This window comes from Cibotium barometz, chromosome 14 (genome assembly GCF_041138505.1).
Source record: "Cibotium barometz isolate CiBa-2024 chromosome 14, ASM4113850v1, whole genome shotgun sequence".
In the NCBI taxonomy this organism is placed as follows: domain Eukaryota; kingdom Viridiplantae; phylum Streptophyta; class Polypodiopsida; order Cyatheales; family Cibotiaceae; genus Cibotium; species Cibotium barometz.
The window spans coordinates 31,904,122-31,927,262 of NC_141059.1; the positions used below are offsets into that span (position 1 = coordinate 31,904,122).

A 23,141-nucleotide genomic window follows, 5' to 3' on the forward strand; every position below is an offset into this window, starting at 1 on the left:
AGTGTAAAACCTACATTAGATCACCTGGTTTTGGGTCTTTTTTTAGTAACTTCCCATGGAAAACCAAACGTGTATGAGACATCAGTGCCACTTCTCTGCTTTGACTTGTGAGATCTTGACACCTTTCGGAACCTAAAGGCAAGCCTATGAGCCAATCTATGTCTAGTTGACCAACTAGGTATTTGCGATACAATCTTCTTGTATATTTATTTAGCAAACCAGTGCCTTAAGCCGCTCAACCATACCTTCAGTGAGAGATTCATCAAGCCCCCATCCCGTACAACCTATTTTTTTGTGGTTTATAGGTTGAGTTCAACATGAGGACCTTGAAGAGGACTCACAGGAGGGCTATATGGCGGCACTACTCGCAGTAGAGATCAGAAATGGTAAAAACTAGAAAAAGCATAAAAATACCATTTAGAGATCTATCCTCAATGCACTAATAATACGATTCTAATTCCTTAATTGTCTGGCTTTTTGGTCAAAACTGTTCAGTGGTCTTGTGACAAAGTATTCATAACATAGTCTATTAGCCCCGATGAGGTGCACCTCATAGAAATGCCCATAGAGCAGAGTCAATTCTATCATCGGGGACATTATCAAGAATTACTCTGTGTGTACCCCATATTTCTTCTATATTGGAGTGTGCTTTTCCTATGTCCTCTAGCCTCTTTTTGTTAGCTTTCTCGAACCCTTAAATCTTTTAAGTAGATTGAAGATAATGTTTCTCAGCCCTTCAAAATCAACCTATGAAAGTCTTTGTCAGTTAAGTTCTTCTGCGATTTCTTTTCGAATTCCACAAGCCACCAAGGGCGATATCCTTCATGAAGGAACATGAGGCACAAAGAGCTTCCCTTTCCATTTCATCAAAAGCCGATGTTGTGCCAACCCGTTTTAGTATATCTAGAAAGAACGTGCATTGATTCTCCAGATCCTCTCGCAAGCGGATATGGGCCTACTTGATGGGGGAGGATGGTGTACAAAAGTTCCGTAACTTCTCTAAAATTTAAAACGAAGCGATCAATGCCACTTTCACTACTCGAGGTTTCCCCCATATCTACACAGTAAGTCATAGATTGGCTAACAGTAAGAAGAAAATAAAGAAAGAAAAGAACAAAAAAATTTATTCCCTATCAGACCGGCAACAATGGTATAGTTAGAAGAATCATATGACAAAGCCATTTAAGTGGGATGTTAAATAAGGCTTTCGCACTAATGGCTTCAAAGTGATGCGTAAGTATCGAAAAAACTTGTTCCACATATTGGTTCCTTATGCCTGCTCTGTAAGTTGCTGCTTACCCAATAATTCCAATTCCTCTTCCCTCATTTCACTAGCTAACTCCAATATGGTATTATTCCCATTTCCTTACCCCAATTTGAACGTGAGATCTTCAATGAAAGTGCCTGCTACATCACCATTTATGAGCTTGTAAATATTTTAGTTTTAAAAGATGAATGTTGATCCATACTTGAAAGTTTAATTTTTTTCATGCAAACCCAAATAAATCATAACTCTTTAACGTTTCCCTCACGAGAAATTGCTCCTACTCCAAGGGTACTAGATTCCAATAGTAGTAGCTTTTCCAAAAATCATAGGAAGGCCATAAAACCTTATCAAGGTGCCTGGCATGAAAGTATTGTGAAGTTGAAGTACATAAAGACATTTTGGTCTATGAGAAGTGCTTTGCACCGAATTAGAAGAGGTTAATATAATAGGTACAAATCTAGAGGTTGACAACAAAGAGTAATTAGTCATTAAAGCATCCCTTTTTAAATTTTGAACTTTCGTTTCCATGTGTAATTTGTTACATCTCTTTTATCCACCTAGCGGTGGTGGGAAGTGTGTCTATGTGAAGATGACTTTGTCACCGTTCTTGAACAAGCCTTAGCATAGCTAGAGGACATTTTGTTGGGTAAACAACTGACCCCAAGGTTTTCCAGGCTAGAATTTGGTGCCCTAAACTCTTTGAAAACTTAGCGGAGTTTGATAATGGTGCTGCAAACAATGCCAAAGTTTTACCATAGCCCACAAGAAGGATAAAATGCCATGATCCCAGTTGTTTTAGAAAAATAACCCTTTGAAAAAAGGGGCTTAGATTTTGTTGGTCCCATTAGCCTTGTTGTTGCTAAGGGCATCTAGGTGCATTTTATTAGGCATAGACTATTTCACAAAATGGGCCAAAAGATTTGCTAGAAAATCTACCCAAACCAAGTGCAAGCCTCCAAGGCTATCATAAGTGTTCATGGTTCCCAACCTCATCAATGATCCCATGAATTGTTCAATAGTGCAAGATTCCAACATAACATATAAGTTCTTTGCAAACTATATAACCACGATCAATGGAGAGAGTGACTGGCACACGTGAGAGATCATACCTATGTTTTTGCTTTCCCAAAAATGAGAGACGGAGATGATCAATGTTGGAGTTGAGGCCTAAGTGGAGAGGGGTCCACCACTTCTGAATTGAAGTCTTCATTTTGACAAAACCAATCACATGTTATTCCCAATGTTTAAATAATAAACTTATGCTAAAATAGAAAGATGTTTACACTTATTGATAGGTCTATGTTATCTTTCTTTGGACTCTCCCTCCCATGCTCTTTGCTCTCACCACTCAAGATCATCTGATCATCATCACCCCGTGCATGGGACTCCCGCTGACCAACGCTTTCATCATCCTCAAGGGCACTCTCCTTAGCGTCCTCATCATCATCTTCCCCTTTCCTCTTTCGCTATGACCTCTTCTTGGGCATTGCTAATATGATTAAGGATGATGGAGACGTGTGTACAATCAACTTCTTGCCCTTTTCCTTGGGTTTGTACTCGTCAGTGGTGGCAGGCTTCTTGCCCTTCTTTATGCTTGCATCCAACCCATATAGCAACTATAAACTCCCTAAACAAACTTCATAGTTTATACAAGCATGCTACCGTAAACAATGATACTTACTCTGAAATTGCTTATCCGCGCTAAGAGGAAACTTTCCCTTGGGGTAGTCTATCCACCATGTCTCCTTGCCCTGTAGCTCATCGATCCAGTCCTTAGGGTAAAATCCCATCTCCTCTCTCTTGGACTACACCCATGCGTCTGAAGGGTGCTCAGGAATACATACCCGATTACACACACAATTTCTCCACCACATAATACATAAACATTTGAATACTCTTTAGATACTATAAACTAACAATAAAATGAGACACAGTATTGATTATGCTACTACATACCTATACACAACAGGCGTCGTGCCATACACGAGAAGTGTGGTTTTTGGTCAGGATCTAAGGTGGCATGCATTTTCCCTTTCCACCTTAGGAATGCCTTTTCAAAGTGCATCTTCCTAATATATTTTAGGGCATCCCACGATACCCACCCCAAAGTTAGGTGTGGCTCTCTTGTGCATGCCGACTATGGCAGGTGAGTTCTCCTCCAACTTCGAATGGAGGTATTGTGCGTACTCGATCAATTGAAACCAGTACACATGACGATGTAGGTATCTCTCATTGCAGCCTACATTTCCTACATTATGAACCAACTTTATGTGTGTAGCTACATATCAAAAAAACTCTAATGCATTGAGAGAAAATGTGTGATCTTACTCTACATTTGGAATATATGTGTACGAGCAATCTCTGCTAGCTTGGGAGTAGTGAATTTTCTCGCCTTTTCACCCCAGCCCTGGTAACAGATCGCCTTCTTGAATAACTCTTTGCCATAGTTCGGGTTGGCAATTTGTGCCAACTCATGTCCCCTCTTTGAAAATATGGCCTCCGTCTCCTTCAGGGCATCTTTGTAATTCTTATCGAACATTTATGCATTCTGATTGCACTCTCTACTTCTTCATTGAGGCAAGACACTGACCTTCATTTGGTATGTGGCATTGAACTCAAACTGCAATGCATTTTTGTTTTAGAAACAACATATATGGAAATCAAAATTTTACTTTATTATAGTGTGTTTATGAGGTGTGCGCACATACCTTGAATACCAATTGAGAAAGGAGTGCCATGGGAAGCTTCAACCACTTTGGTCTGTTAGGCCCCCAATGCCTAAGATCTTTCTCTATCCATGCACGATCCTTGTTGCTAAACTTTGACAACAACAACTGTGGATTGGCAAGCCCCACATGCTGTTAAGATTCTAGAAATGGGATTGATCATGGTGAAGGACATAGATTAAGCATAAGATTAAGGTGGATTAAACCACACTAAAAACTCCATGACTAGAGAGAGAGAGAGATTGCACACTCAACACTATTCCCTTGTATTACATATCACAATGAACCATACAATGATATAGGCTCTCTAGCCTTATCCCACTTTACACATCATCATCTATGTGGCAACTCCTTTTCCACTTCTTTTAGTCAACACTCACACACCATACAATATTACATGTGGCATTCCATCTCACCACAATATCTTGCACCTCTAGAGTGCTTTCCCACATACACACAACACCACGATTACATCTCTCAACACCCCCTCTTAATCGAGGTGTTCCACAACTCACCCATCATTCATCACCCATATCAATGTAGCATTGCACAACCGCAATCGCTACCTTTCAACACTCCCCCTCAATGATACATTGGAGTGTCCATCAACCAAACATGTGTGCCCGTGTCTACCATCTTAGACACCTAGTCCATTTTGAGCCGACTCGTCGCTCATAGCGGAACCACTGAGTCCGATTTGAACATGAAAGTTCGGGTGGGATCCAACCCATGCGCATGCACCTCACACGTGCATCGCTCTTGCACACATCACAACAACCATTTTGAGCTTCTCGGTGAGCTCGGGCATGGTTACCCTCATACCATGGATGATTACAAAATTTTTGTTTTGAGCACGCATGCTCGTGGACATTTGTCCATCATCATTTTTGGGTGAAAAATAAAATTACAAAGTCTTTTGGCCGAGGTCAAGCAGTGAACCCATGTGTCAACACATACACATGGATATGTTATACAAACAAGGCAGACACATGCTGCATCTTTTATGCATGTGAACAAGGCCCTAAGTGTTTACAAATAACTTGTGTGAATGGGGGCTTAACAAGGAAAATTTTAGGCCTTATGGTTGAACGTTATCCTTCTTCTGCAATCTTTAATTAAAGACACTTGTGAACCATTCACTGCTGCCACTGTGCTGCCACCGCCCTGTCAGTGTGTCATCTGCAGGACGGCTGGCTTTAATATTGAATGCCGCCTGCCAGTTCTGTATGGACCGTGGTGGGTGGCCGTTATCCACCCTCTCTCTCTCCTCCACTTGCTGGTGCGCGGGCCTCGTGCAGGAGCACGCCGGCGCGCTGGTTCCCATGCTTAGCTTGAACTCCATTACAGGCATCTCACCAACGTCCACGAACTGCAGGCTCCCGGACCCGAACTTGGCCTGCACAGCTGCAAAGCATACATGGGCTTTTGCTGCTGCTTGACTGCAACTTGGCCCCTCGCCATGCATCTTACATGCAAAGGAGAATCTCCTCGACCACGCGACTGGATCCACAGCTTTCTTCTGCTACTCTGATACCATGTTAAGATTCTAGAAATGGGATTGATCATGGTGAAGGACATAGATTAAGCATAAGATTAAGGTGGATTAAACCACACTAAAAACTCCATGACTAGAGAGAGAGAGAGAGATTGCACACTCAACACTATTCCCTTGTATTACATATCACAATGAACCATACAATGATATAGGCTCTCTAGCCTTATCCCACTTTACACATCATCATCTATGTGGCAACTCCTTTTCCACTTCTTTTAGTCAACACTCACACACCATACAATATTACATGTGGCATTCCATCTCACCACAATATCTTGCACCTCTAGAGTGCTTTCCCACATACACACAACACCACGATTACATCTCTCAACACATGCTGCATCATGAATATGTCATGTGCCGTTATGTTTGGTACATGAATGCTAGTCATCCTAGCAATTTTGCATAGATATTAAATTAGGTAAATGATCATATATAAGATTTGTGTTCATTTTAATCACACAAAAAACAAGATACAAGTCCACTTACTTGTTTATCATGTGCAGCACCATTAGGAACTCAGCCTTCTCCTCTTGCAAGAATCGAACCACCCTACAATTCATCTTTGAAACCATCTCTCTATTAGACTAAGTGGTTCTTGCCCATTTCTACAATGCTTTGAGACAATGGTTGCCATCCCAGAAAACAAACATCATCCTAACCATGTGTTGCCATCCTTCTGTCCACTCTAGTATCATGTCAAACTCTTTGAACAATGATAGGTCGGGGCCAACTACACTTGGATGGTCAAATGGAATGGGCTCTTGTCTCTAGGGAAACTCTCGGAGACAATGAATGCCACCATTATTATCTGGTATATTTTCTCTTCCATGCTTTTAATCAACCCTTCAATGCAATCCTCATTTGTGGGAATTGCATGGTTTGCAAGGAGGTGACATAGAAGCGCTCTAGGAAGGTGGTGTTGATCATCAACCAAGTGATCCTCCACCCAATTCGTGGAGATGTGTCGATCAACCACTTGGCCGAAACTCTCTTTTATGGATTCCTCTTCTTCGACAATCGTGGCACCACTGTTTGGCAACACGATTATTGTCAGGAGATGCAACAAAAGCAAGCCTCACACCCGATTGTAATCTAGATGTATTGGTCACCTCGCTTGATGTGGCAACTTACGATATGCCCACATCCTGAGATAGTGCAATCTCATCTCGATTTTTCGTGAAGCCCTTGGATTGTAAATGCATTTAAGGAGGCATTATGTTTCTTTCCTTCTATACCGAGAGAGGTAGTGAGGTTATGAGAGTATGCACTAGAAGGGGGGAGGTTGGTTGGTGAGATTATGGTTGATATGCCGTCAGTGGTGGTGGATGACAGGCTGTGTGACAACCACTTTGGAGTACTAGAGTTATGGTATAGTTATAGCGCCAGCTCATATAGTTAGGTTCACAATATAGACCTACCACTTTGTATGTTGTTGTAGGAGAGTACTTTCCCTTTATGTATGTACTCTTATCTTTTAGTTATATGGTTGTAGAGAAGAGAAGAAGATAAAAGAAAATTCAGCCGTCCATCTCTCTCTTTTGTGTGTGTGTGTGTGTGTGTGTGTGTGTGTGTGTGTGTGTGTGTTTGCTTGTGTAAGGGAACTTAAGCTCTCTCTCTCCCCCACATTCTCTTTATGGTATCGGAGCTCCAATTTGTGTGAGCTAAGGAGGCAAGTAAAAGGCAAGAACAAGCAAGCAAGGAAGCAGTACATGATTAAGAGCATCACGATCTCTTTCCCTTCTTGGTTTAGGTACAACATCCCTCGATAGCTCCAAGAGCTACACATCTCTAATTGAGGAGCTATCTTCACAAGCTTGGAGGTGTTTGTGCGGTACGTAGTATAGTGTACTGTAGTTTTTTTTTTTTTGCTAAAAACATGTTTTGGGCGTGTCTCAGTCTCCATTTTGTCATTGCAAGGTATTTTTACAATTTTGGGAAGTTCTGGTTGAGAACTATCTCTAGTTGAAATCTGGTTATTGCAGTGCAGTAGTGCATTTTGGGAGTGCGAAGAGTATTTGCACATGTATTGTTGACATTGGGTTTATGTACATGTACTCTGGTCAGATATGGTGACCTATAGGCTGTGCTAAAGTACCGATGCAGTAGTCACAGAAGATACTGATGTGTTACAAGTTGCATACAGAAATTGTATGTTGTAGATTTATTGATTGTTGTAGGAAAACATGTCTGGTGACGAAATCAATCAGAATGTTAGTGAAAAGATGGACAAGAACAACTTCCATGCCTGGAAGTTCAAAATGACCAATTTCCTTATGGGTAAAGGATTTTCAAACTATGTCGAAGGAGAAAATGAGAAGCCTCCTGAGTTCTCTAAAGAGAATGCCACTCCAGCAGACATAAAGGCATTCAAGGAGGATTGGAACCAGAGTGCAAGGAAAGTCATGTATTGGCTTTCAATTAGTGTCACAGACACGATGCTAGGACACATATAGGATGCCAACACTCCAGCAGTTGCGTGGTAGAATCTGGTGCAGATGTTCCAGACCAATACAAAGGCAAGGAAATTGCAGCTAAAGCAAGAGCTGCATACTATGGAAAAGAAAAGCATGTCAATCAATGAGTATGCTTTAAAGATCAAGGGCATTGTTGAATCCCTTGGGTCCATCAATGTATCGGTGGAAGATGATGATTTGGTGAGTGTATGTTTGAATGGGCTTGGCAAAGAGTACAAGCCATTTAAGACTTCCATTGTAGCCAGGGAGAATATTCCCAACTTTCGGGACTTGGTGTCCATGCTGATCATAGAAGAAAAGGCTTTAGGTGAGGACTCTTCTTCATAAAGCAAGAACACATCATAACAAGCCTTTTACTCCAATTTAGGTAGAGGCAGAGGTAGAGGTCATGGTCGAGGCCGAGGTGGTGGCCGACAAGGAAATCAGAATTCTGGACAACAACAGTCCAATGATTCACAGGCAGCAATCATACAGAGGTGGACGAGGCCAGTCTAGAGGTAGGGGGAACCAAAGAGGCCAAGGTCGTTGGCAAAGAAATTAGAATGCAAATAGCATAGAGTACTATTATTGTGGCAAACCAGGGCACATAGCAAAGGACAACTATAAAAAGCAAAATGACATCAAAAGTGGAAAGTTGCAGCAAGGCAACTATGCATCATCTAGTAAACAAGGAGATGATGACAGAAGTGAGCAGTTGTTTGTGATGCAGCACATGCTCAGTTCCATAACAGGAGATGTGTCAAGATCTCAAGATACATGGTATGCGGTTTCTGGTGCCTCTAACCACATGACTAGTCATGCTGAGTAGTTTAGAGACATGCAAAAAATGGAAAAACCAGGTTATGTAGAAACAGGTGATGATACTGCGCATCCCATTGCGCATGCTGGTAAAGTGCCATTGTTTATGTAGGATGGCAAAATGAAGTACTTGCAGATGTACTTCATGTTCCAAATATTACAAAAAACCTTATATCTGTTGGACAGATGGTTGAGCAGGGTCTACAAATGAGATTTAATCCTCAAGGATGTTTTGTGGAAGACTTCAAAAATCAGTGTCGCCACTTAGTTACAAAAGAGTAACAGAAATGGCAGGATGTTTACTTTGGATGTGAACATACTTGAAGTAAAGGCAGCCATGTTTGCACATGGAAGAGGTATCATTGCAGATATTGACATATGGCACAAGCACATTGGTCATGTGAATGTACAATGGGTTGAAGTCTATGCTGGCCCAAAATATTGTTGTAAGTTCACCAAAGTGTAAAGTTGATTGTATGCACAAAGTATGTGAAGCATGCCAGCTTAGTAAAAGCAGGCCAAACATGCTTTTCCACATGAAAAGTATGTCAGTGCAAGGCCATTAGATGTTATACATTCAAATGTATGGGGACCAACCAAGACTGCAACAATTATAGATTGCATGTATTATGTTACATGCATTGATGAACACACTAGGAAAGTGTGGGTTTACTTCATGAAAGAGAAAAGTAAGGTATTTGCTCACTTTCAAAGATTTAAAGCCTTGGTCAATAAGGAAAAAGGCATGCAAATAAAATGCATGAGATCAGATGGTGGGGGGGAATATTTCTCCAATGAGTTCATCGATTTCCTAAGGAAGCAGGGAATCAAGAGACAATTTACATGCAGGTACACTCCACAACAGAATGGTATTGCGTGCAGAAAGAAAATACAAGCACATTGTAGAAGTGGCACGTGCCTTGATGGATGAAAAGAATATACCACATTATTTTTGGGCAGAAGCAGCAGCAATTGTTGTGTACATTATGAATAGGACACCCACTGTAGTTGTTCATGGTATGATGCCTAAATAGAAGTTTACAGGTATAAGACCGGATGTGTCTCACTTGAAAGTGTTTGGGTGTATTGCATATGTGCATGTTCCTGATGAAGTGAGAACAAAGTTGGATCCAAAGGTAGAGAAATGCATCTTTATTGGTTATGGTATGGAGTAGAAGGGTTATAGATGTTATAACCCTACCACTCGTGAGATGCGAGTAAGCAGAGATATTGTCTTTGACAAGATGAGTAGTTGGTATGCACTAGTAGTGAAGGCAACAAGTGTTGATGCTGCACCACATGTAGAGCAACAATCACAGGTGCTCAGTGGACCTCGAGAGTCCTCTAGCAGTGGATCCAATGTTAGCCCATGGTCAGGCAGGTTGAGTACAGATGTAGGTACACATGTATCATGCAAAGGGAAGGAAAAGGAACCCTTTGTGCCTGATCTGTCAGCAAGTCACTCATATGTGGATGGTGACTCTAGTGGCTTTGAGTAGAGCCTTGATGAGGAGCTTGGCATTCCATCTATGGTTACTCCTTGTGTAAGGAGAACAAAGGCTGTTTTGAGGACACCTGTGGGGCAGTGATCCAGGTATACACAGGTCTACGAGGGTTAACTACCCTGTTGTTGATAGGTTGAGATATAATGGAAATAAGAAATGGGAAGATGCCATGAATCAGGAGATGGAAGTATTGGATTCAAATGCAACATGGGAGTTAGTGCCTTTGCCTAAGGGAAAGAAGGCAATTGGATGTAAGTGGGTGTATAAAGTCAAGCATAACGCTGACGGTTCAATGAGCAGGTATAAGGAAATATTGGCGGCCAAAGGCTATGCGCAGACTTATGGCATTGACTATGAAGAGACATTCAGCCCCGTTGCAAGAATGGCAACCGTGAGAGCTGTAATGCTATGGCTGCACAGCAAAGGGTTGGCCTTTACATCAGATGGATGTAAAGAATTCCTTCTTGCATGGTGATTCGCAACAAGAAGAAGTTTACACGATGTAGCCACCAGGTTATGAGAGTGATGCACACCAGGTTATGAGAGTGATGCACACCCAAATTTTGTGTGCAGGTTATGCAAAGCCTTGTATGGCTTGAAGCAAGCACCCAGAGCATGGTCAAACAAGATCGGGGAGTATCTTGTTACCATTGGATTTCAGATATCCAATGTAGATTTTTCACTTTATGTGAAAAAGACAGACAGAGGGATAATGCTATTAGTCATCTATGTGGATGACTTAATTATCACTGGTGATAGTGATGCTGACATATACGATGTCAGGAAACTTCTGAAGCAAAAGTTTGAGATGAAGGATTTGGGTGAGCTGCAGTATTTTTTTAGGCATAGAGGTGGTGAGATCACCTCATGGCATTTTGTTATTTCAGAGAAAATATGGCTTGGACATGTTGTCCAAGTATGGTATGACAAGCTGTAAGCCTATTTCTGTGCCATTGGAGCAGAATGCAAAGCTTTTCGCAGATACATGTGAGTTTTTGGAGGACCCCATTACAAACATGCGCATAGTGGGTAGCTTGATCTACATGACCATTACTAGGCCAGACTTAAGTTATGATGTTGTACTTGTGAGTCAGTTTATGCAGGCCCCTAGGAAGCCACACACTTGGATGCGGCTAAACGGATTCTCAGGTACATAAAGTCCACAATTGATTATGGACTTCTCTATGAGGTTGGTATAGAGATATAGCTACATGGGTACATAGATGCTGATGATTATGCTCGTAGTGTTGCTGACAAGAGATCTACCAGTGGTTTTATGTTCTCATTTGGGAGTGCTGCTATGAGTTGGAGCAGTAAGAAGTAGCCAACAGTTGCCTTGTCGAGTACAAAGGTAGAGTACATGGGTGCTGCTATGGCAGCTTGTGAGGTAGGGTTTCAGAAGCTACTTGGTGATATGGGAGAGCTCGTGGATAGGACACTTGTCATTTATTGTGACAACATGAGTAACATACAAGTGGCCAGTAACCCATTATACCATGTTAGAACAAACCACAGTGAGGTGCACTATCACTTTGTGTGAGGAAGAAGGTTCTAGCAGAAGCAGGTGATGTAGATTTGGTATATGTCAGCACAGAGGATCAAGTGGCTGACATCTTTATGAAGGAATTGGGCACAGAGAAGCTCCATAGGTTTAGGAGCTTACTTGGAGTGTAGTGTGTGGTGATGAGCTCAAGGGGGAGTGTTGGGATATTGAGCTCAACTAGTGCTACGACAGACAGTGATGACTTGCCTGGGTGACAGCTTTCGCACTTACGCCACTGACATGGTTGGTGAGATTATGGTTGATATGCCACAAGTGGATGATATGCTATGTAACAGCCACTTTGGAGTGTTATGTGACAGCCACTTTGGAGTACTAGAGTTATGGCATAGTTATAACGCCAGCTCATATAGTCGGGTTCACACTATAGACCTACCACTTTGTATGTTGTTGTAGTAGGAGAGAACTTTCCCTTTATGTATGTACTCTTATATTTTAGTTATATGGTTGTAGAGAAGAGAAGAAGATAGAAGAAAATTCAGCCATCCATCTCTCTTGTGTGTTGCACTCTCTTGTGTGTGTGTGTGTGTGTGCGCGCGCGCGCTTGCAACAACAAGGGAACTCAAGCTCTCTCTCCCCCACATTCTCTTTACTTATGAATTTTTCCATGGAAGTAGGTTCCTAGGACAAGGGTCCACAGGATATGTCCACCACCATTGGACCTACTTCTAGGTTGGATTTGCTGAATTGAATGCGACGGACCACAACTCTGGGGACCCCCCTATGACATGCATGGATACAGTTTGACCACACTCACCAAACATCAGATTGGGTGACAATGGCTTGTTATGTGTATGACCCGAGGTAGCATATTACAAATGACATAATAAATGTGGTCAAAGGATTTCAACTATGTTAAAGAGCGTAACTGACTTGAGTTTTCACGCAACATGTAGGATCTTCTAAAAATTGCAACATGTGAAATGAAAGAGGAGGATATGGAGGCCCAATGTTTGTTTTGGGAGTGCATCATTGAGGTGATGGAAAACCACAGTTGTGAAAGGGAAGATTTCTTTGGTTTCATGGCAGATAAAGCACATGCTAATTGGAATGCAGTTCAACATGTGTTTAATAGTGGGAAAATTAACATCCTAATAGATAGGGAGAGGTCCTGCCTACTTCATTAGGAGCAGAGCATGGTTGCCCACACAACAAAGTATGTGTGCACCACATCTCAAGGTGAGCACAAAGCAATGTGCGAGAAGTGGCTCCCACCAGTGAAGCTACATTAGTAGAGGCTTGATTAATACATCAATGGTGGTGCAATGGTCATGTCATGGATAGGAATATTTCAGCAATGGACTCTTGGTTGAGCTAGTGGGAGGTGCACATAGCAAATCGGGGTTCGGTCATGACAACAATAAAGAGAAGTAATGATGGTCCAAATACACTAAGAACAAACCTAGTAGAAAGCAAGCATGGGAGTTGGCTTGCAAGGGAAGGATATCGACTCAAGATTTCTCTTTATAATGCATGTACTACCAATATGACAAATGCAATTTTGCAAAGCACTAAGGCAATCTCTTACTGCCAAGGCAAGCACATGGGGAGACAACCAAGCTTAGAGAAACTAATGGAATGGATGCCTACAAGCCTAGCCCAAGTGGTCTAAATAGTTAACAAGCAACTGACGAAACACCCATGTATAAGACACCTACCCCCCTAACCAATGACAAAGAAACTACACGTCACAAGAGACCAACCGCATTGATATTGATGATGAGGCCACGCATTGTTCGAAGTATAATGCACATTTATGAGACGATAAATATGAGGGGAGGCCGCGAAAGATCAATTTTAAGGAGCATGATACAACCACTACTCCTCAAAGAATAGCAAAAGTCACAGAGTTTAGTGTGACTAAGCACAAGGTGAATGAAGCAATGTGTGCAATCCGAAGGACATGCATTGGTAGCAAGGTCACATGTAGCGGAACGCCTCGTGGTGGTAAGAGGTGTGGCCGGATCTCCAAAGGGTATGCTTGCTCCATCATTCGAAGGGTATCGCAAGCACCTTAATGGTCTCATTAGACAATGAATGTGGTTTTGCCTTGATCACGTACTTCATTGCTATATTGTGGACACAAACATAGACCCAAAGCCCAATCCACCACCCAAGATATGGTGAGTTGCTATGGGAACTAACCTCACAGACGAGGAGGCCTATTTATTTATGGGAAGGTGGATACCAGGTGGAGAGCAAGAATGTAGAAGGTGTCATGCCCACCCCACCTAGTAGCGATGTGGGGCTACAAGGTCCTTTATAATAACACCATATAGGTCCACTACGAACATAGAGACTTATGGCTTATGCATACAAAATAGCATAAGAGTCAAGTGCTGCACATTGATATCAGAGGAAGCAACCAAAAATAAATAAAGGCTGCTTTAAAAATGAATGCTATAGTGCTAGAAGAAATGCAGAGGAGGCTGGAGCACAAGCATGAATTTTTCAATATCAAATCACACGGGAATGATACACACACTAGAAAATACAATGTGCAAGTGAAAGATGAACCGTGTTGCATGTGTTAAAATTTTACAGATAGAGAATCCAAGAAGAAGCCTTATCTTATATGTAAGCACTTGTACTTCATCTATTTGTGTGTTCGTGGCTTGAGCCAAAATGAGAATATGTTCATCCACCAATCTATCCTCTTGGACTTGGAGCTCTACAATGCCTTGTCTCATAGGAAAACCTACCCTAATTTAGACCATTGAATGCATGGAATTTCACATGTCAAATTTTCTCATATTATTTTGGGACTTCTGTAACCTCATTGGAAGCAACCTCAATATAGAGGGTTTGATTATGCAATATCTTTCTCTCCTCCCCTCCCTCCCCCTCCCTCCCTCTCTCTCTCTCGATGGAGGTAATGTTTATGAATTATGTGATCCTACTTCCAAACAAAGTTTGTTAAGCTTCTCATATTGCATTCTAAGACTAAAGTTGAGTTTTGTTGAATATTGTTAGTCATTACATTTTCAAGTAAGTATTGTATCATAGAACATGGTCTTCTATTGATGAATCGCATTACAAGCATTAAACGAGTAGAAATCTTAGGGAAATAAGAGGGGAGCAATGAGAGAGAGAGAGAGAGAGAGAGAGAGAGAGGCAACGTGGGCCACAAATCACATGAAGCCTTTAAGCAGGCAAGCAGGCTTTTCTGAAATTGTGCATACAAAAAGAAATACTCGCTCTTCCCCAAAAAATGATTAGAAATCTTAGGGAAATGAGAGGGCTATCTTCTATTGATGCATGGTAATCACATTACGAGCATTAAATGGTTAGAAATCTTAGGAAAATGAGAGGGGAACAATGAGAGAGAGTGAGAGAAGAGAGAGGCAAGGTGGGCCATAAATCACATGAAGCCTTTAAGCAAGCAACTAGGCTTTTTTGAAATTGCACATACAAAAAGAAAAGATACATACTCACTCTTCCCCAAAAAATATGAAAAGATGCCTTTATTATAGTGATCTAGAAAATGAAAGAAGATGCCTTTATTATTGTCATTAAAAAAGAAGAAAGGTGTTTTTTTGTTTGTTGCAAAATTACAAGGAATATCTCTTTGTTCACCTCTCCCACTCTAATAAATATAGAGATAAACTCCATAGGACTTTGCCAATTACCATTTAGCTAAGCCTTGTTAGTAGAGTATACCACCCACAACCCTCCTACATATTGCTTATGATGGCCTCATCAAATGTTAGCATTGAAGTTATTGTTAGGCGTATCGGAAGGGAGGCCACCAATGCGGAGGTCAAACAAAAGACCATCGATGGTGCACAAGCATGGGTCTCACATCCTTACCACTTCCTGGTAGTGATGATGATATTTCTCAAGAGAAGACCAAAGTGGTGGGCTTAATTGTGATATGGCAAGCCCATGGTTTTATTGATGATGCATCCAAGTGTTTCTTGCTTGAAGAAGTGCAGAAGGGAATGAACGTCGTTCACTTACTTTGTGTGTTCACCCTGAGGATAAGCGAAGCACATGGAAGTAAACAAGATTGTGTAACAAGAGTTTTGACTAAAGAGTTATATTTGGAAGTTGTATGTGAATGAACTTGATTTTATTTTCACTTGGAAACAATAACCTCGATTCAGAGGATGTAATGTTGACATGTTTTTCTCTCTCTCGCTCCCTCTCCCTCTCACTTAATGTTGTCATGTCTCTCCCACTCTCTTCCTCCCTCCCTCCCTTCCTCCCTCCCTCCATCCCTCTCTCTCTTGATGGAGGGAGCAAATCTTTTTGGAATCTACTCGCCCAATTCCAAAAAAGCGCTCGCTAAAATGCTCACAAAAAAAATCCCCCATGGCATGCCTTAGTCTTTTTCCAATGACAAGAACCTAATGATTATGAGTCTATTTTGGCATGATATGTTCAATAATATGAGTGGTAGATGTAATTGCTCTTGGGGCAATCATCCTTAGATGGATAGGAAAAGTGAAATCACTAATTCAACCACACTCAATTTGCTAGAATTTTATGTAATGAAAAACAAGATGAGAGAAGTTTATAGCTATTAGAGTTTGCATACAAACAACATGTTTTCATTATTCTACATAGAAATGTCCTTTTGAGGTGATACATGGGAAGGTAAGTATTCATCACTAGAGTACATATGAAAGCTTTTCAATTGCAATCAAGTGGTTAAAAGCTTTTCAATTGCAATCAATTGGTTAAAAGCAATCAATTGCAATCAATTGGTTAAAAGCAATCAATTGCAATCAATTGCAATTGATTGCAATCAATTGCAATGGGGGATGTCATGAATCTCTAGCATAACTCCCAAATTTATCCTAAGTTGTTTAAATGCTTGCTCCTAAGTTGAAATTAACATTCCTAAGTTGCAATGCAAGAAAATATTATAAAAATTTGTGTTACATGGGAGATTTTATAATAAGCACTTTATGTGAGTTGTGTCTTGTTTTACATGTTTTCTAGAGTTGAGATCATGTACACATTGCTTGTTTTTAGACATTACCATTTCGTGGATTTAACTACATTCTGTGGGCACACAAAATCCTAAATGTGCAAGTAACTAATAAGTTTTATTTATTTTGAGCGCTAGAAGATGTCTTATAAGCTTTGTAGTTAACATTACCCTATTTTTTAATTTATTTACATATCATATATATTTAATGTCATCTCTTACAATCAACCTTAATAAAAAATTGAATGGCCACTTATAATGTTTTTTTTAAACCAAAAATGTAATCAAAATGTTCCTTCTAGAATAAGCCATTGATAAGAAGTGGTGGCTTTTTACCCGTGGCCCGTACATGCCTCCCAAGGTGGTTGCATCTTTCTAGTTTTACTTTTTGGGTGTACACTAACCTCAAGGCATTGAGCAAGCTAAAAATGTGGGTGAGAGTCATTGGGACTTTGACATACTATCAACCTCAATACAAACAAACATGGGCTAGCTGATTGTAATTTGATTACAATTTTGGTACTTTTATTTGCTTGAGTGTGAGGCAAATGACTCTTTCAAGGAATTGGATATTGACAATGATTTTTGTAATTTTTGCTTTTGACTCCAAAAGGCTTTCAAGGGTTTCCCAATCATCATGAGAAGTGATCTTTGTAAAAATATAAATCACCCAATCTAACTATAATTCATAATTTTCTCATCTCTTGCGGCATCCATTTATTTTTCTCTTGCTCTCATCTTGATTTTTTTCCCTTCAAGTCACAATTTTGAAGGGGAGTAATCCCTTCCTTAGTTTCATGGTTTCACATATTTGACATGATTGTAGCCCTATGTTAAGCCTCTTTCTCTTACTTGAAAAGGAATCTCGAGTTGAGATTCTATACAATCCTAGAAATAGCATGCCCGATGTCCTTCTAGATCAATTTTGTAAGATTTATTGATAACATACACATTTCCCAGGATACTACCCTGAATTACTCTCAATAAAAGGAAGAAAGAAATGGCGATTTGTAAATAAAAACTTTGATACCATTATGGATTTTATTGCGATTAAAGGTATTTGAATAAAACTATGAGACTAAAATACCAAAGAGAAATCAAAGAAAGGTGAACTGAAAGGGTGTGACAATGAATTCTATTTACTTTTCCAATAATTACGGTATGCCTGTAATGTCGATCCAGTGCACTGGATCTAAGGATCCATTGGGTAGCTTGCATTATGAATGGATGAAATGGAGTTCTTGGACCACAATTTAAGGAAGCATTGTAAGGAAGAATGCAAGAGCCTTGCAACCATGAGTAAACAAGGCCCTCGTACCTCTTTGCCTTCCTATTTTGGGTTTAAAAATAGACTTGGTAACTAACTTTGTGGTAAAGAGAGTAGTCTTGTTGGTAGTACTTATTTCTCTAATGTTTGTGGTAAAGGGACTAGTCTTGGTTGGTAGTACTTATTTCTCTAATGTTTGTGGTAAAGAGACTAGTCTTGGTTGGTAGTATTTATTTCTCTAATGTTTGTGGTAAAGAGAGTAGTCTTGGTTGGTCGTATTTCGCATTAGTCGAAGCAATTCTGCCAAAATACAACCTTTTTAGAACTTTGCTAAGGCATAAAGCTACATTGAAACTCAACACAGATTACTTCTAGAAAATATCAAGGTATTTACTATTCTTTATTCAAAGCATGTGTGTGTGTGTGTGTGTGTGTGTGTGTAAGACACACATAGTTCACATGCTCTCTCTCTCTCTCTCTCTCTCTCTCTCTCTCTCTCTCTCTCTCTCTCTCCCCCCTTTTCTCCTCCTCCTCCACCACCTAGGTCATGATTTATAAGCACCTTGCCTAATATCATGAGAAACGAGGGTGTTCATAAAGAATATTATGGAAATTGAGCATGATACCATATAGCACACAAAACAAGCATTGGTCTTAGAATTCATATTGTAGGTGTGTGAGCATGTATCGAAAATACTTAGAAAAGGAGAACAAATCATAGAGCATATCTCTCTAGTGCAACACTAAGGATACTCCACCACTTTCTTTAGGTAAGTGTCTTTGTATCATGGTTACACAACGGGCCATAGTTTGTGAGCAAGGGAAAATTTGGTCTCGCGGATTAGTTGGTCCCATTAGGCAAGGAGAATAGGCAAGGAGAAAGTGACCTGATAATAATCGCGGCGGCAACATGATTGGTTGAGTCCCAATTAAATTAAGGCTTTAGTTCAGATTATCGCAAAAGCACAAGATGCCCAAGCATCTATTTCTCGTGTCTAGATCCATGGCTCTAGGTTGGGAGGTGAAGTAGAGACCTACTAATCTACTTGTGGATACTTGGTGCTTACTGTGATGATCCCAAGTCTCAGGCATTGGGCCACTCAAAAGGGGGGAAAATCCGACGGGCGGACGGCTGTGAGTCCAGCCCGTAGAGAGGCCGTGTGTGTGTGTGTGTGTTCGTGTGAGCCGTCTGGCCGGTAAGGGACTTCTTCACATATGAGCTTATCATGGAGGATCTGGTGTGATTTAAACAAGAGGTAGACAGTTTCCTTGCTTGTGCTGTGAGCATTGTCGAAGGCGAAGAAGTAGAGGAGCTGCAGTTTGTGGATCGGCCCTCTCTCGCCAACGCATGAGACCAGCTCTTTCTGCAGGTAGGTTTTCTGCGTCTCCATTATTGTATCACCATATTCTGAATTTCTGTAGGGCGTTTCTGGTTAGTCTGACTATGGCACGAAAGAAATGGTTCAAGGGTTAGGGTTTTCGTTTTTTTGTCTGTGTGAAAAGGCTCGCCGTAGGCTGATCTGATGGACAGGGCCTCGGAAACCTTGATCTGATGCGGGGGCCCTTCGAAACCCCAAATCCGTAGCTCCTGCTGTATTTTTTCCTTGCAACAGTTAGGGAAAAGATATGGTTCAAAACGATACTTTATTGATTGGTTTCTCCAAGCTTGATCTCGGAAACGGTCACCATAGCATCCGTTGAGACCTTAAGTCCATAGTTTTTTTAGCAGTTAATATTTGAGACAAGCTCTTAGGGTAGATCAAGACACAGGAGATCATAGCATTTATGAGTGAGAAGCTTTGGTAGCTCTTCGTAAGTATAGTCTTGTTGCTCTCTTGCCAAACACAACCATTCTTGCGAAATTTACGGACTTATTAGTATGGATTATCAGCGACCCTATTAGGATCTTGGAATGTATTACTTTGCTGAGTGACTGAACCCATTGGCATGCGTACTGCTCAAATTGGTAAAACTGTAACCTCTATGTGCACCTTTTTCATACTAACCCTTCCTTAATGACACTTTCTCACAGTCTTCAGTTGTTTGTCTTCTTTTCTGTTGTAGTGCAGGGAGTGGTGCAATGATTGTGCAGGAAATCTCCTAGTGCTTGCCTTATTCATTCAGATCTGCAGAGAATAATCCAGATTTTGGACTTGAAAGGCTCGAGATCTGGAAATGGGTGCCTCTAGAGTCACATCTCCACCTGCATGGCTCTGTGGCCTCTCCGTCTTGTCAATCATATTGATTTGTGTGCCCAATGCCAATGCTTTCTACTTGCCTGGCAGTTACATGAAGAAGTTTTCTTTTAACGATCCTCTCATGGTGATGGTAAACTCTCTTACATCCATTGAAACGGAGCTTCCATTCAGCTACTACAGCCTTCCATTCTGCAAGCCCCAGGAAGGTGAAAAGCACAGCCCAGAGAATCTGGGTGAACTTCTTATGGGGGACCGCATTGAGAACTCCCCCTACAAATTTCATATGAATATCAATGAGTCCAGCATCTACCTTTGCACTACTCCAAAGCTTAGTGCAGACACTGTCAAGATCTTGAAGCAGAGGATTAATGATCTCTATCAAGTCAACATAATGCTGGATAATCTGCCTGCCATCAGGTATGTTAAAGTAGGGGAGTACACGCTGCAATTGACAGGATTTCCAGTAGGTTACTTTGATGATAACCGATCTAAACAGCACTGCATTATCAATCATCTGAGGTTTACTGTTCTCATTCATGAGTATGAAGACTCAGCTGCTGGTGCTGTGATGGGCACTGGAGATGGTTTGGATGTCATTGCCACTGGTGGTGGCGGTAAAAATTCATCGGGTTTTCAGGTAGTGGGATTTGAAGTCAGCCCTTGCAGTGTTCGGCATGCTGATAAAGAAGCTATTTCAAAGCTCAGTATGTATGATAAGATCTCACCTCCGGTGGGTTGTGATGAAAGTTCTCTTCAGCAGTGTGTTCAGGAAGGTGAGCAAATCATCTTCTCATATGAAGTGAATTTTGTAAAGAGTGATATCCGCTGGCCTTCACGCTGGGATGCATATCTCAAAATGGAAGGTGCACGAGTGCATTGGTTTTCAATCTTGAACTCACTTATGGTCATCACATTCCTTGCCGGTATCGTCTTTGTTATCTTTCTTCGCACTGTACGCCGGGATCTGACCAAGTATGAGGAATTAGACAAGGAGGCCCAAGCTCAAATGACAGAAGAACTCTCTGGATGGAAGTTGGTGGTGGGGGATGTTTTCAGAGCTCCACCACATGCTGAACTACTCAGTGTCATGGTTGGAGATGGGGTGCAGATTGCTGGGATGGCAGTAGTAACTATCCTATTTGCTGCTTTCGGGTTCATGTCCCCTGCTTCACGTGGCATGCTTCTTTCTGGAATGATTATTCTCTATCTTTTCCTTGGAATATTTGCTGGGTATGTTGCGGTGAGGCTCTGGAGGACAATGAAGGGTGATTCTACTGGCTGGAGATCAATTGCATGGCGTGTAGCTTGCTTCTTCCCTGGCATTGCCTTTGGTATTCTGATGGTTCTGAACTTCCTTCTTTGGGCTAGTAAGAGCACTGGTGCCATTCCAATCTCTCTCTTTTTCATCCTTCTTGCTCTCTGGTTCTGCATTTCTGTACCTTTGACACTATTGGGAGGCTTTTTGGGAGCAAGAGCAGAACATATCCAGTACCCTGTGCGCACCAATCAGATTCCAAGAGAGATCCCGAAACAGAAGTACCCTTCATGGCTACTGGTGCTCGGGGCTGGGACACTACCATTTGGAACTCTTTTCATTGAGCTATTCTTTATCATGTCCAGCATCTGGCTTGGCAGGGTTTACTATGTATTTGGGTTCCTCTTTGTGGTGCTGGTGCTACTAGTGATAGTTTGTGCTGAGGTCTCTGTGGTGCTCACATACATGCATCTGTGTGTTGAGGATTGGAGCTGGTGGTGGAAATCCTTCTTTGCGTCGGGATCAGTTGCTCTCTATGTTTTTCTATATGCTGTCAACTATCTGGTGTTCGATCTGCGCAGTCTCAGTGGGCCTGTTTCAACTGCACTGTACCTGGGATACTCAATCTTGATGGTCTTGGCTATCATGCTGGCGACTGGCACTATTGGGTTCCTGACATCGTTTTGGTTTGTTCACTATCTCTTTTCTTCTGTCAAAATAGACTAAGGTAAATTTGGGAGATCGAGGATTGTGAGGGAATTCTTAGCACAGCACAGCAGTATCTGGTACCATTTTTCTACAGCAAGCTTGGGTTTAGCAGGTGGCTTTCCTCTCTCTTCGACTTGCACACCTTGAGATTGGCTGTGCATTCATGGTTTTCAATAGTACAGTCCAGTAAGATGAGGGAAGACCTTTTTCTTTTAAATCAGAATCGTCAGTAGTAGAAGTGCTAATCTGGATTAAGCAGTGCCAATATACAAAGGGCCTGTGAGATTATTAATGACCTTACTTTTGCAAGTGCTTTGCAGATTCTGGATTTAGTTGGCTCTTCAAGTTGTATGTTTCAACTAGGCACTGATCTTTTTGTAGTCTATAGTCTTTGTTCTTTGTTCTTTGTATTATACTTTACATGCATGCAGGGTACTTGGATAAGCAGAGCTTTGGATGCATTCTTTTATCTTTTTATGTATGGTAAGTATACATTTACTGTAGCACAGCTGACATGCACACGTAATAGCAGCAAATTAAATTAAGGTCTTTACATACAGAAACCCTGTCCACGAGTTGGGTGGGTGAGATCCCTTACATTTGGGGTGAGATATCTCCTTTTTGTGTTTGAGGGTATATTCAAAGGCAGGTGGGTTGTAGAGATCTGTCATTTCTTGTTTTGTGAAAAGGCTCTAATGTTTGATTAAGTAATTGGTCGTGTATGCAGTTATGCCTGATTTTTGCTGTGCATCGGTTTTGGGGCTACATGTGTAAACCGTGATGGAAGCTCTCAGCATTGTTTTGCAAAGTATTATATAAGGGCGTTTGACGTGTAGCTTTGATCCATTAGAGAAAGAAGCTTGCAGGTTGATTGAAGATGTATGCATG

General features: G+C 41.2%; 1 protein-coding gene across 2 annotated transcripts; it reads left to right on the top strand.

Annotated features, from left to right (window-relative positions):
* The first annotated feature begins 19,064 nt into the window (after window positions 1-19,064).
* LOC147631928 (transmembrane 9 superfamily member 11-like) lies at window positions 19,065-22,562 on the top strand. 2 transcript variants are annotated; one of them, XM_086808465.1, is made up of 2 exons: window positions 19,065-19,462; window positions 20,162-22,562. In XM_086808465.1, exon 2 carries the CDS (start codon window positions 20,268-20,270, stop codon window positions 22,269-22,271), a length of 2,004 nt encoding a protein of 667 aa, XP_086664591.1. In that variant the 5' UTR covers window positions 19,065-19,462; window positions 20,162-20,267; the 3' UTR covers window positions 22,272-22,562. The 2 variants fall into 2 exon arrangements, with proteins under 2 accessions (XP_086664591.1, XP_086664590.1); XM_086808464.1 differs by having other exon boundaries at window positions 19,121-19,462; window positions 20,157-22,562.
* Window positions 22,563-23,141: the final 579 nt, after the last annotated feature.